The sequence below is a fragment of the Triturus cristatus genome, chromosome 1_2, assembly GCF_964204655.1.
Source record: "Triturus cristatus chromosome 1_2, aTriCri1.1, whole genome shotgun sequence".
Classification (NCBI taxonomy): Eukaryota; Metazoa; Chordata; class Amphibia; order Caudata; family Salamandridae; genus Triturus; species Triturus cristatus.
In genome coordinates this window covers 649,698,978-649,713,404 of record NC_140580.1, presented here as the reverse complement: position 1 = coordinate 649,713,404, position 14,427 = coordinate 649,698,978, and the positions used below count along the sequence as shown (strand labels likewise).

General features: G+C 41.6%; 1 protein-coding gene across 1 annotated transcript in view; it reads right to left on the bottom strand.

Moving 5' to 3' along the window:
- Window positions 1–1,361: 1,361 nt before the first annotated feature.
- The window catches only part of TUBGCP2 (tubulin gamma complex component 2), a 257,023-nt gene continuing 243,957 nt past the window's right edge, over window positions 1,362–14,427 (bottom strand). The window contains exons 17-18 of the mRNA XM_085608073.1: window positions 12,711–12,874; window positions 1,362–4,464 (exon numbers count right to left, since the gene is read on the bottom strand). Of these exons, the coding sequence (XP_085464199.1) occupies window positions 4,353–4,464; window positions 12,711–12,874 (276 nt within the window). The 3' untranslated portion in view covers window positions 1,362–4,352. The remainder of the gene's footprint in view (window positions 4,465–12,710; window positions 12,875–14,427) is intronic.

Sequence of the window (14,427 nt, the reverse complement as noted above, 5' to 3'; positions counted from 1 at the left end):
CGATATATTTTTTCTTTACTCTAGAGTTACCCCTGACGAAGGCCGAAAGGCCTTGGGTTAAATATTATAATGAACTGTGCGACTCCGACATGCTGTATTAAAGGCTGTGGCATTATACACGCATTTGTACATCGGAAGAACCATGTTTCACCTATTTATCTAAATGGACAATAAACCTCACAAGGAAATTGATTAAAACGGACTAAAATTGATGACATTTTTTGGCTTACGATGTTTTTCATCTAACAAGTGGTGGTTTGCATCCTGGGACTGATCTACACAGTTACAACAGGTGAGCTGACATTCATTGATTATTGTCGGTAATGACTTCATGTAGAGGTTGAAAAGCATGGGTGATATGATACACCCTTAAGGGATCCCTGCATTTGTTCCGTTTTGAAGGTAGGATGTAATCCAGGTCAGAGCAGTCCCCTCTATACTGACTTTGTAGAGTCTTTAGATTTGAGTGTCCTGATCAACTGTGTTGAAGGCAGCTAAAAGCTCCAAGAGAAGTAGTGCAGCAACCCTGTTGTGGTCTACTGTGTTTTTAAGGCCCTCCCAGACAGCGATTAGGGAAAATTCTATTCATCTTCCTTGACAGAAACCTGTCTGGAAGTTGGAAAGCATGGAATTATCTTCTATAAATTGAGACATGTGGGAGAATGCTGCTCTTTCTATTATTTTGCAGAGGAATGGTCTATTTGCAATACGTCTGAGGTTGTTTGGGTTTTGAGGGTCCAGGTTTGTGTTAGGGGCCTGCTTGTTTTGACCATAAATTGAGTTTCTGATAGTTGCTTGAAGGAATCAGAGGCTGGGTTTACTTATCCTTGGTGGTGGTGGTGGTTGGGGGGGGTTGAAAAAGGGCTGGCACTGGTGGTTTTATTTTGGTTTAAATAGGAATCCAACATGTCTGCTTTGGTTGTGCAATGATTTGCCAGTTTTGTCAGGAAATTCTTAGGAGATAGGATGGCTTCCTTCAGTGCATTTAGGTTTACAAAATCCGTGGGGAATTTTATAAAATTTGTTATTTATTTTGTTTTGCATTCTGAATTCCGTTTGAATAGTAGATTTTTTAATAGCTTTTTTTGATAGATGACTTGTATATTCTGCTGTGTTTGCGTAGGCGAAGTTTGTCTTGAGCATTGTTTGTTTGACTCAGGTGTGTTGCAGAATTGCAATTTGTTGTTTTCTCTTTTTTTCTGCATTCATCCAAGGTGCTTGTTTTATTTTTCCAAGGTGCTTGTTTTCTTTTTGCCTTGTTTGGTTGTTATCATGGTTCAGTAATATGAAGGCACAATGTCCCAACAGAGTGTTTCTATAAAACACATCCAACTGTGAATCAAAAAAAGAAACACCAAAAGTCTTTTTGAAAAACAAAGTTTTAATATAAATATTTATTCAAAAAATGATAAAAAATGGGTAATTATAATAAAATAACTACCACACAACGCAGGGTGACACACAAGATGCAGGCACCACAAATACAATCTCTTATTGTGAAGCTAAAAAAGGCCTCAAACATTGGCATGAAATGTAATACATCAAACATGAGTGCGTTCATGGTTCCACCCTCTAAAAAATTCTGATTGAGGCCTTATTATTCAAGTGCTCACAACTGAACACAGGTCTTGCTATTCTAGTCCTAAAGGAATGGCTAGAAGTATTTCAACACATGTACTCACCAGTGTTCACAGATTACCACCTGTCTGGGGGTTCAAAGTGTTGAGTGTCTGAAGAGCGGTTTTCTTTTAACTTTAATCTGGAACCAAAAGTAGTAAGCTTGCTCTCTTGGGTCCTCAATGTAAAACTTCAATCACTGCTAGCAGTGTTATCGACCAAATGTGTTTAATTTGGTGGACATGTGTGGGCACTAAAGTGAATTTGGACATTGCTGGAATCTTACCAGCAATAGTTACAGGGGCAGAGCATAAGCTCAGGAATGTTGACCAGCAGGTAGTGAGCCTTTACGGTCACTCTAATTTTATCTGGCAGAACTACTACAGTATGCATACACAGTAAATATGCCCTATGCTAAACTACAGCCTTCAACGCTGATTGCAAAGGCATGGAGTTGTTTTTCTAGTAAGGGAGAAGACACAAGAAGCACATAAGCCTCAATGCCTGTGCTGATATACCATTCCATTCCATTTCATTTGTAGAGCGCACGTCTACCACCAACGGTGGTGTCCTGGCGCTAAGCAGAGGAAATACCCTCAGTGGAGAACAGAGAGAACAAGACGGGCTAAGGCAGAATAAATAGTCAAGTTTTCAAGGCCTTCCTTAATGCAGTCTCTACAAAGAGAAGTGCCACTGAAAACCGAGATGGTCTCCAGGGAGGACCACTAATTATGGCACAATGTTTACCTAGACCTCAGCCTCTGCACTGTGCATTCTGTAGCATTCCTCTCAAGAAACCAAAATGCAGTCGCACCCAACACTGTGCTGACTTCCATGACAGCTTCAGAAGGGATAAGCTTAAGAAGAGACAAGGAGATAGTAGCCCTCCCAAACAGCTTCAGAAGGGACAAGGGGATAGTAGCCCTCAATTCCAAACTGGTTTCCCTACAGATGCTACAAGGAGTAGGTAGACTTCAGTGTTGGTGTTGATTTTAAGAGAACTATGGGAGGTGAGAGGACTGCAGAGATCACAGCCCTGATCTGGTCTCCAAGTTTAACGAGTAAATCAGAAGGTACAAGGAGAATGTGTCTCTATGACCAGGCACATGCCAAAAGGGAAGTAGTTGAAAAATGGAACAACAAACAGTTGAATTTTTGTTCAGTGTTATCTCTCTCACTTCTCATTAATTCTTAACTGGAGATTGGGCATTAAACTGGATTGGGTAGTGGGCTTGAGAGGAGTAGGCACTCATATCAAGTGCTGTCCAAGTTAGTAAAATTTACACTTTACCAAGAACATTTTCTAAGGTCAGGGGTGAGGGTCGGCTTTGAGCACTGAGCCCTTCCTGCTGATTATGGTAAATAAAGGAGAAGCTAGCAAAGGAAGCAACAGTCAGTGGCGAGTTTCCTCACACATGCAACACATCGCAAAAACGGTGTTCAAATCCAAGGTTTCCCGCTAGAAGGGCTGAAATGAATGGACACTATTTCAACATGCAAAGACACCCTTGGGTGTAGTGGAAGACCAGAGGCTGTATAACACTGAGTCGTCTAGGGGAGCAATGAGCATGTGCGCCCACTCTCTGTGCCACTTTGTTGTTACAGAAGGTGCCAGAGAGCCTTGTGTGCCCCCTTCTGTAACACACATCATGAGGCACTACATGTGTGCCAGCACAAAATCAAGAAAGAGATCCTCCATTTACATGTGTGTGTGACCCGATGGAAATAGGGAAAGACTTTGCCTCTGCACCCATACCATATTGCAGTTGGAGGCACAGAAGCAAAGGAGCTGTCAAGGGATGTAGGAAAGGCATGCCACACTGAGGTGGCATATAGTCATTGTGCCCTCTGATAATGGGGAAAAGGGTTCCATGGACTCCCCCAGACATTCCCTGCAGCAAACGATGTACCTCACTGCACTGGCATACAGGATGATTTGGGTTCCTCTTTCAAATGCAGGTCGGTTGCCGCCTGCACAGTGACTCATGGACCGGTATGTTCACACATCCAGTCCGTCTTTCACTAATGCTCTGCTTCCAGTGTACATATGAGCTATTGCGTGCACAGGGAACATCACATTTGTTGTCATACAGCACGCTGACCCAGTCTACGTCATGTACACACACTTTGGGGTGCGCCATGGTGCAGAGTGGGACAGTTGCTGTATCCATAATATGCCCTTAGGTGGACAAATGGTTGTACAGGGAAAAGGAGCCAGATAATAGTGGAGGGATCTAAACTGAAAATCAGATTTGGACAACATTCCCAAGTGCAGAGATTCAAGAAGTTTACTGTTATGAAAAGAGGCATTCCAAAGAATGAGGGTACTTGTGGAAAGGATAGAAGATGTTTTTCAGGGAAAGGCAGACGGGAAAAGTCTACACAGGGAGCAGAAATGAAACTCTTGAATGCTGAACGTAGAAGGCCATTTTATCAAAATTTCAGATGCTGAACACTGACACAGAATAACCCAAAGGAGAGATGATAACCAGGAACGTCATATCAAAGCCATATGGGAACACACTCAAAACCTCCCGCCCACACACAGGTATCTGTATTTACAGAAGTATCTATAACACAAATCCAACAATTCCAGTGAAAACATTTCTTTGTGTTTTTGGAGTCAAGTCAACAGCCATTCGGATACTGAAGTAGTAATCATACATTGTAAGAATATGATCACTTAGTGGGCTGTGAGATAATGATTTCATAATTTTTCACACACAAAGTAAAGTTTACTGAGTGGTCACAGCAGTCCCCTGTATCGCTGAAGCAGGAGCAGATGACTGGCTCCTTTCTGCAGACAAGCGTTCCAGTCTTTCTGTATAGAACCCGTTAAAATCCAACCTGTGGGACACCAGAGAACAGAACAAGTTAGCAAAAAGTCTGACAATAAAAGGTGGTTATCTGCTTTGACTTGAGAGTCAATAGGTATGGACTGCTAAATGCTATGAGGAAAAGAAAAAATACGGCTTATACCCCTATTGTTCTCAACTCGCCTCTGCCCCCCTTTGAGGTAGGAGAGTAATCTCTCACCTAAGAGAGACTGTCTGGGAACAGAAAAGCCCTAGAACTGGTCAAACTTAAAATCAGGGATGTGATCCTGCAAATGGCAAGACAGAGATGGATTCGAAACAACTCAAGGATCTCCATCATCATACCACCTTAGAGTAAAGAAGACTAAACATTTACATCTAATAAATTTTTCTCTGATATTGTATAGCTGAGGGGCTACAGTACTAGCCTACCAAACAGATAAAAAATTACTGTCGCGTTCAGCACTTTCATATGAATGTGACAATTTTATTATGCATTGCAGACCTTAATGTGGTCTAAAAATATCTATTTTTTGAGCAATGAATGCCATTTTTTCTTTGTCTACACTTAGCATGTGTACTTTTGGCTTGTATCCCAGGCATCAAAATAAATGTCAGCTTATTTGCAGGTTACCATGCTTGGTGCCCATTTTCAGTGTAAAAGTTTACCCTGACTATGGCTTTCAGATCGTTACAGAGCAGAACGTAAGGATCAAAGGAATTTCAAACTAGGGCCAAGAATCAAATGCCTTCTTGGCATCAAGGGACGTTATCGCTATTGGTTCCTTTTCTAGTGTTGTCTAGCCAGGTTTGTGGTTGCATGAGGTTCAGCCTGATGCATCTAATTGACTCGAAACCTGTGTGGTCCATGTATACCAAATGCGTCAGCACTCTTAGGAGTCCCGTCACCAGTATCTTTTCGTTCTCGCATTACCTTCTGTGCATATCCCCGTAATGAGTGCATGATTATATCTTGCGGTATCTTTTCTTTGTCCTCCTGAAACATGTTCAGCAATTTGATCCCTAGCTTTGAAGAAAGTTTCTTATGCAGTTTTGCCTGAAACCCATTTGGTCCAGGAACCTTTTACCACTGTAATTGTTAAATTGCCTGTGTGACTTCCTAAATTACTAGTTCCTTCACTAGACTCATCCCCTCTTTTTCTTCTAGGGTCAGAACTTTTAGTGTTTCCAGGAAAGTAGCTATTCCTGGCTTCTCCTAGTATTTATTTGTCCTTATACAACATCTTGTAATATTCAGTAAGTGCCTCAACAATATCTAGGTCATTTTCTAATTTTTACATTTGTCATTTACAATACCCCCCCCCCCCCGACACCTTGTCTCTTGCTCAACGTGGCTAAGCCACAACCTCATGTAGACTCCTTTGCATACTTGTGTGCTGCATCTTAGTTGCTTTATTAGTCTGTCTAGTTTAACTGACCATGTCCATAAAGTCTCCTCCCAATACATACAAGGGTGTAGCTGCTTCCATTCTCAATGGACATATTCTGTCACAGGTAGCCATTTGCAGTCTTGTGTTTTGGTGCATACATTTTGAAAATAGCGACACTGTTTGCCACACATGCCCTAAACCCCTGCATAGCACCCATTTGGTTTGATTAATTTATCGGACCCTGGAATGGGGGTGACTTGTTTGTTAAAATCACTATGCCATGTGAGCCCTCTGTGTAACCCATTTGTGCCAATGAGGTATATTTGCCTCTAGCTTGGAACTTACATTCAGTGCCCATCAGATGTGTTACCCATAGCAGCATTAAATCAGGGTCCTAAAAATGCATATATTAGGTTATCATCCATCGGTAAATGTTGTTGCCATGGCCATTTATATTCCAATGGAGGATTTTCAATTTCTTCCTATGCTTTTTATGTCTTTGGTCCTCCTTTTTGTGCTTGACTGAGCTTGCCATTCCTGTTGTGTCTCAACTTTTCTTGTACCTATGTCTTGCATTTCCTCCCCCTTTAAGTAATGCAACCATCTTAATTTAATTTTCTTCCATCTTTTTAGTTTGCGTGGGATTGTTCACCGCCCTCCTGGCTGAGAGCTACATTAAATCATGGGGAAAGGTGTCCTTAGGCTGCTGTTACGGACGCTTCTGTCTGAGCATTTCTTGATCCTCTTTTGTCTTGTTCTGTGTCATCAACTCCCCTGAGGAGGAGTCCTCCATCATCATCGTTGCAGGTTGTGTTATGTACATTTCAGCCTTTCCTCAAAGGTACCCATATCACTACTCATTGTCCATTTTTGCCGGGTGTTCCTTTTCAGCTTCGCTACATCCTATTTTTCGCTACTCAGTCACATGCCGATTCAGGAGTGTCAGAAAGTGTGGTTTTAGAGCTGTTGATCACTGAGTCCTGCTGCGAACAAGAGCATATACTAAGTTTTCATTGCTCTCAGTTTTTTCTTCTCTTCAAAGGATTTTCCTTGCTTTTGGACTAGATTAGAGTAGACTGAAAAGAACATAATTGTTGCTGACTCATATTTAATTTCTTTTTTTATCACGAGTCGTTTTAAGGCTAATGTCCCGGATCCCTATATTTGAGGATAGTGGAAATGATAGACCTGGAAGGGTTTTTCTGAGTTAATGCTCTATGGGCCCTTTTCATAACAAAATAACTTGACAAAGTGCCCATTACAATCAGTGTTTGCAACCAGTCAGCCAGGAACTTCTCTGGCTGATTCTCCTCTATCCTCAACTCTCACAGCCTCCAATGGGGCAGTCACACTAGTCTGTTTGGAGTGCTGTTTGGATTATTTTGGTGGTATCTTCCAATTCAGAGACACACTCCATTGTGTCAGTCGCCCAGTTCACCACACTCTAGTGCCAAGTCCACCGATCTCCCCAATCCTGATCTCGAACAAGTTTTGGTGTCTGTTATTGCTTGAAGATGACGCCGATCTATAAGGCTGATCACAGTGGTCTTCTGTGTTTTGTTCTGCCTGCTGCATTGCTTGGTTCTTTTTTTCTGCTCCCATAACTAGCGGTTATGTGGCATGGGAGATTATCCGTGGGTTAGTGTTGTTCCCCTCCTATCGAATTTCCTCCTCTTGATAGTGTTTCAGCCTTCCGTTTTGTCCTCTCCTCTGTTTAATCGGGATCCGTGTATTTACTGTAAGAATTGGTAGGACCTTCTTTTCCCACACAGGTTTTAAAAACAACAAAATAACAAAAAATAGATATAGCAATAGGGGAACCCCACACGCCAAAATCTATTTATGCAAATTACATCAGCAGCCCTGACTGTGCGGCCCCTACCTGACCTCCCAATCACGAATATCACTCTCCTCTTCTCTGTTAATGCATTTATTTTGAAACCGCTTTACTAAATCTTTCAGCGCCAGCCCGGTAGCTCACAAGTGACGCTCTCCTCTTCATCTTTTTTCAGCCATGTCGACTCTGCACACGTTTTCTCTTTCTAGTCTGCTTATCCTGCTTATCCTGACCCAGACATAATTATGTTGCGAGATACATTCTTTGAAATTTCAGAATGCTGCATTTATTACATAACATAACATAAGCGCCGGGACGCCCCTTTGTTGGGGCAGCTGTGCGCTTTATAAAAATGCGTAACATAACATAACATAACATTAAGGATTCAGACAGACTATTCAGGAAGGGGATCAGCTCAAGCTCTATTCAGGCATCTATGCCATGTTACTTGTTTTGCCACGGTTCTCCCAACCATGAGAAGCTCTGAAGCGACCGTTGCTAAACAAGAAATGATCTTTTATTAGCAAACTCAATTACTACTGCACTCCAGCTAAGACGCTTCCAGGCTCCACTTACCCTAGACTCTTGTAAATGATCTACTCACATTTTCTGGAGAACTGTTACAACGTTTTAGATTTAAAAGGCTCTTAGAGATAAACTCCATTTTAAGAGAATCCTTCAAATGAAAAAGTTGTTCATCTTCAGTAACACTCTTTCTGGTAGATACTCTATGTTACTGCAGATGCCTCACCTTGTGACCCTCCCCCAGTGCCAGTCTGAATCTGGAAACGGGGAACAGCTCCCCACACTTGCAGGTGGTGCCATCAGACTCTGTCGCAACGCTGGCCCCCAGCAAACAAGATGTCACGGAGACTTTTGAAGGGGCCATGTTGGGGCACTAACATCAGTTATCTCTCTAGTTTGTTCTATGTCCTCAGAAGTGAAACATGGCTGACAAGATCAGAATTTTACTGGCAGTGTGAAAGAACTAATTTGGGACATGTTTACACTTTAAATTTCACTCCAACAAATATTGCGGAGTGCAGGAAGTGAGGAATCTGCAGCTAGATAGTATATCCACTAGAAAGAAGTTACCAAAGTTAAGTAACTTAATTCTTTTGACTCCCTTGTGAATGAGTACCAAAGGGTGCCTCCAAGAAAGTGGGTCTGAGGAGTGGATTTACAATAGGAAGACCGAGTGTACAAAATTACGCTCCAGATAGACTTGAGAACCAATGCAGTACTGCTGTTTGACAGTATGGACAGATGTTTAAATGGCTGACTGACAGCTGCCCAAAAGCAGAACAACCCAAGCTAGGGCTGTAGTCTGACTTTTACCCTTGTGAAATGAGCCCTAAAGCCTTCAGAAAGAGCATTCTTGGCCAAGGCATAACACAGTTTCACGCGGAGGACAATCCAATATGACAACTCCCTTTCTGGACCTCCTTTGCTTTCTTTGCATTGGCAAATCCAACAGTTGATCATCAACATAGTGCTCCCTGGAGTTATCAATATAGAAGCTAAAGGCACGATGTAGATCCTACCAGCACAGTCTCTCTTCCTCTTTAGATGGTTGTATTTGTGGAAAGAACACAGATAACATGATGGACTTCTTGGTGTGGAAAGGTGATCCCCCCCCCCCCCCCACACTTTTGGGGACGAAGGATGCACAGGTCACAATTACCAACTTGCCAGAGAAAAAGGTAGGACGTGACGAGGCCTGTAGCTCGCTGATATGACATGCAGGTGCCATAACAATGAAAAATACAGTTTTCGAGCTCAAGATACTCGAAGTACATCTTTGGAGAGGCTTGAAGGGAGCACATATCAGAAAAGTCAAAACCAAACTAAGATCTCATTGCATATCAAAAGGGAGCCAGGGTAACGTGTGAAAGAAACACCTCACAACAGATTGCTTGAATAACAAGGGCTGATCAGGGAAATGAAGAAAGGCTGGAAAGTCCTATATAGCAATGAATTGATGGGCCAAAGAAAACACAAACAACTTAACATGCAATAAAGGAGTTGCCACCTTGCAAGTGGAGGCATGCACCTCAAGGCTCTGCAGAGTGGGATGCTGTAGTAGGAACTTAGGGTCATCAAGCTCTGGTCTATGGCACCTAGCAGTAGGACGATTAACTGGGGCAGAAAATGGTTATGACACAGCTGCCATAATTGGGTGATCCAGATTAACGTTAAATGGCAACAGAGCCTCTGAAGTAGAAGGACCAGGTTGCTGAATTTCTGCCAAGAGGTTAGCATTTGTTTCTGCAGTGGGTAGAAACAATTCCAAAACTTTTTCTGCCATCCTAACTACAACTGTGAAACAGGCACTTTCTGTTTGGGCCCCCTAATGAAAATTAACAGCACATTATGAGGAGGTAGCCAAGCCATTGGCATATTGTAAGTCAAGATATAAACCAGCATCAAGATAAATAGGACAGAGCAAGTTATACGTCTCCACGGCTTCATCCAGAGACTAATGTTTTTCCAGAACTGGATGAGCATTTGTTAAAGTATAGAGTGGCAAAGGGAGAACTCTAGCTGAAGATGGGTACGAATGTGGGGACTCTGGGTACATACGTCAAGAAAGAATGTCTGAGGGAGCTTTAATCAATTTGAAGATCTGCTCTATACTTCCTTGAAGTCCTTAAAATGCTGCAACTTGCTGCGGAGTTGACGATGACGATGACCAGCTCCAGATTCGGCATCAGGTTCAAAGAAAAAGAATTGAAAAAAAAGGTGTCGGTTTTCTGGAATACTGACGGCATGACCTGTCCTCAGAGTGGGAGCATCTAGACGTTGACAGCGTTGTTTGCTCAATCTCGATTTCTTTTTTTACTTGTCCCTCAACTTTGTTTTTGACTTACCTGAAGAGGCAACCTGGACAGGACCTGCCTTGCTATTTAGAGCAGCCACATGTTCTGTATTCGGTGATGTAAAGTCACAGGGAAGCATTTGTCACACAACCTAGAGTCATATTTGAGGCAGAGGAACAACAGGCCCATGTTGGGTGGATCTGTAACAGACATCTGTTTCCATCACGTATGTCGTTGTTTGAAGCCGGTCATCTTCGGGGATGACATCCATGCACTTTGCCAAATTTATTTGAGCCAAAAGAGCTTCCATAACAACTGAAATCGTTCATAGTGAAGCTCGTCAAAGGGGTATGGAATAGGAGAAATTAAAGTAATTACGCAGAGTTAGTGTCTTTAGGTGTTTCTGTGTCATGCCTGGAGGAAGGACAGAGCCAAATGACACTACTTGCCTAAGTGTGGGAGCTATTGCAAGAGGTTTTGGATCCAGTCTGGCGACTAGGAAGATTAACAAGGTAAGGATTCTGTGATAAGAAGTTTCCATCACAGAAGCACATATTGGACAGTTAAAAGGTAATTTTACTTTATACCAATTGGGGTATTATAGCTTTTTGCTTCTATTTTTATCATGGTCTTTTTGAGGGATACATTCCTTAAATTTGCTGTATTTGACAAATGCCCTTCGTTGGTAGATTACGGTTTCTCAGCTGTTCTGCATTGCTTCTTGTTTTCTGTATCCACTAGCACTTTTGGGAAGGCTAAGTCAAGCTAATGAAAGAAGAGCAAATGGTACTTCATAGAACCCATAACTCACTTAATTTGTGGGTGTAGTGGAATTTACAATATAGTGTGTCAAGTTTCTAGTATATTTTATACCTATCTGGCCTTTGACTTTAACATTTACTGTTGCATAAATAATAATTTAGTCATAAGGGTGGGTGCCACTTTTTGTTTTGAAAACAGCTGAATTTCAGTTTTTTTCTCAAACACTGTCCCAGCTACTAAAAGGATATACAAGGAGAGCTGTAATGTTTGTTATTCTGGAAAAGGGTATTAAATGGAATGTAGGAAACCAAGGAGAGCAAAGGGAGATGGAGGGCAAACTCCACAAGGGCAACTCAGAATATTGGAGTTGTAGATAAAGTCAGAAGGAATTTTTAAAGTAGCCAGAAATACTTGACATGCTAAATCCTGCCCCAAGGGAAGCAATCTGACTTCCATATCACACAGAAGCATCAGTCCAGAAGAATAGGCCGTAAGGAAAGGTGCAAAAAGAAGTGGAAGCTGGCCAATGCAAACAAAGGCAGACTGGCCGGCACGTACAAGGGGCACAATGAGAGTAAGTTGGCTTAAAAGAGGATGACCTTTGAAGAAAGTGATGCTAAGGATTATCAACAAGATAGACCTTGTAGTACTGAAAGTGAATCCCAAATTTCCCACAGCTAGCACAACCTGCAGCAATAAGCTAAAAACGAATTCTTAAGCCACACATAACCACAAAAGCATTAGGTTGTTACGTATTGCTTGACTTACTGCTCTAGAAGCTATGAGTATAAGACTGCAGGATGGCTTAGTGTGTTATATACTTTGACGCTGACCTTTACTGTAACCTGTTGGCTAGAAGTTCGAATCCTGGAAAAGTCAAACTTGGCTTCAATCTGTCTGAGTTTAGTAAACAGAGTATTAAGGTGGGTGATAGTAACAAACTTTCAATTAGTGTTTAGAAATGTCTAAATTATGGTACAAGGTGCTGTTCAAAATAGCAATAGCAGTTTAATCGTATTCATTTATTTATTAAAGAGCTCTGACTGCTACCAAACATCACCTTGATCATTTCAGGGTGCTACAGGAAGAAGAAAATACATGGAATATATAGGATGGAAAGGAGAGGGTGTTAAGCAAGCTGTGGCATCTAGTCCTAGATCCAGTTTTCTTTGATCACTTCTTTTAATGTGGTATTTATCGAGTGGAAGACTTTGCTAAATAACCTGATGTTCATGTAGTTTCTGCACTGTAGATGAACATATATGGAGTAACTCTCTGGACTAATAGAGATCCAAAGTTTCAAGAACCCCAAAGATCTGCCTCCATGATTGAGAGTCCTGAACGATCACTACTAGATCAGGCTACTACACGCTCTTAGTCTAGAAATGTTACAATAAATTCATATTGATAGTCAGTCATAAACCATGCCCATACAACCGTGAAGGCGTAATCTCCACCACAGACTTACCTGTAAATTATATTTATCATACTGTGCTCACAGTCATTGGTGCTGTACACACTAAGCTTGTCCAGTAGGTCTAGGAGGTGAGTAGAGAAGTTGCTGTCAAACTTGCTGATAGTGGCCTCAAAGCCAGTGGTTGAATGGAGGGCATCGACATGTTCTGCCAAGAGCTAAAATTAAGAAAGTAGAGAGAAAATATATTAATGCAGCCTTTAAAGGGTGTTTAACCCATAAGCTTAATTTCCTCTTTTGGTTACCGACAGTAGTTACAGTCAAAGTGAGGAAGCTTTTTGGCTTCAATCATTGACAAATGAGGGTCACTAAGAGAAGATTATTACCTTTTCCCGTGCCGAGGTAGCAAGGAAAAAAGTGTTCTGAAATAACCAGTACACATTTGTAGAACCTTTCCAGGTGTTAATCACTTGTCCTTTATCTTTACCCTGTATGCTAGTGATAACACATGCTAGACAAGGCAGTACTAGAGGTTCAGGGATGTCCATGTTGAAAGATTGTTACCTGCCTCTGGGGGTTCCTGGGCATTGATTTGAAGCTCAAGGGTGATGTAGATGTGACATAAAAAAGAGTTACTTACCTGTAACTTTAGTTATTCAGTATTGGTATCTTTCATAGATTCACATGCTTAGAATCCTCCCCGCCGACGAGGTGGGAGTTTCGCGGTACAATAAAATATATACATAATAGTCATAAAAAACATTAGATCATACTAGGCTACTATGGACAGTAAGGTCACTACATTAGCCTATCTCTGTCTTTTTGTAAAAAGAACCAAACTTGGAACACAGCTCATCAGGCTGCAGCACCTTCTTAGAACCCTTACACAGAGAGGCAAACCCTCAGATTTTCGTAGCACAAGTGACAGTAGTATGTAATAACAATAAGGTAAGCGTCTCCCGGGGAGAAGGGTGGGTCGCATGTGAATCTATGAAAGATACCAATACTGGATAACTAAAGTTACAGGTAAGTAACTCGTTTTCTTATCCAGTATTGGGGTATCTTTCATAGATTCACATGCTTAGAATCAGAATAGTTAGAAGTAAAAAATCCTTTTGCATAGTGGATGGTGGGTATCATTAGAAAAAACAAAAGATACCTCATAATACCAATACATTCGAACCCAAATAAGGGAAAGCATTATAAGATATGCATGAATAAAAACAAACAAACATAAATTATAATATAAAAGCACAGCATGAAAATAGAATAAACAATAATCTAGGCACCTCCTTACAGAGGCTTACCATATCTAAAAAGGTTCCGTAGCACTGCTTGACCCACAGCTGACTCAGCCCCTGTCGCCAGATCCAAACAGTAATGCCGTGTAAAAGTGTGCACCGTCTTCCAGGTCACAGCACGGCAAATCTTCTCTATAGGTACTCCAGCAAAAAGAGCAGTAGACGAGGACACTGCCCTTGTGGAATGGGCCTTGGGTTTTGCAGATAAAGCATGTCCGGCTTTATTATGACAGAATTGGATAGTGGTTGCAATCCACCTTGCAATAGTGGATTTCGTAACCGCTGTTCCTGGCTTTTGACCACCATAAGAAATGAACAGTTGATTCGACTTTCTGATGGACACAGTATGTAAAATATAGAATTCCAGACACCTTTTAACATCCAGAGTATGCAACATCTTTTCAGCAGAAGACGACAGGATTGGGAAAGAACATACGCAGAATAACAGGCTCGTTAAGATGGAATGTAGA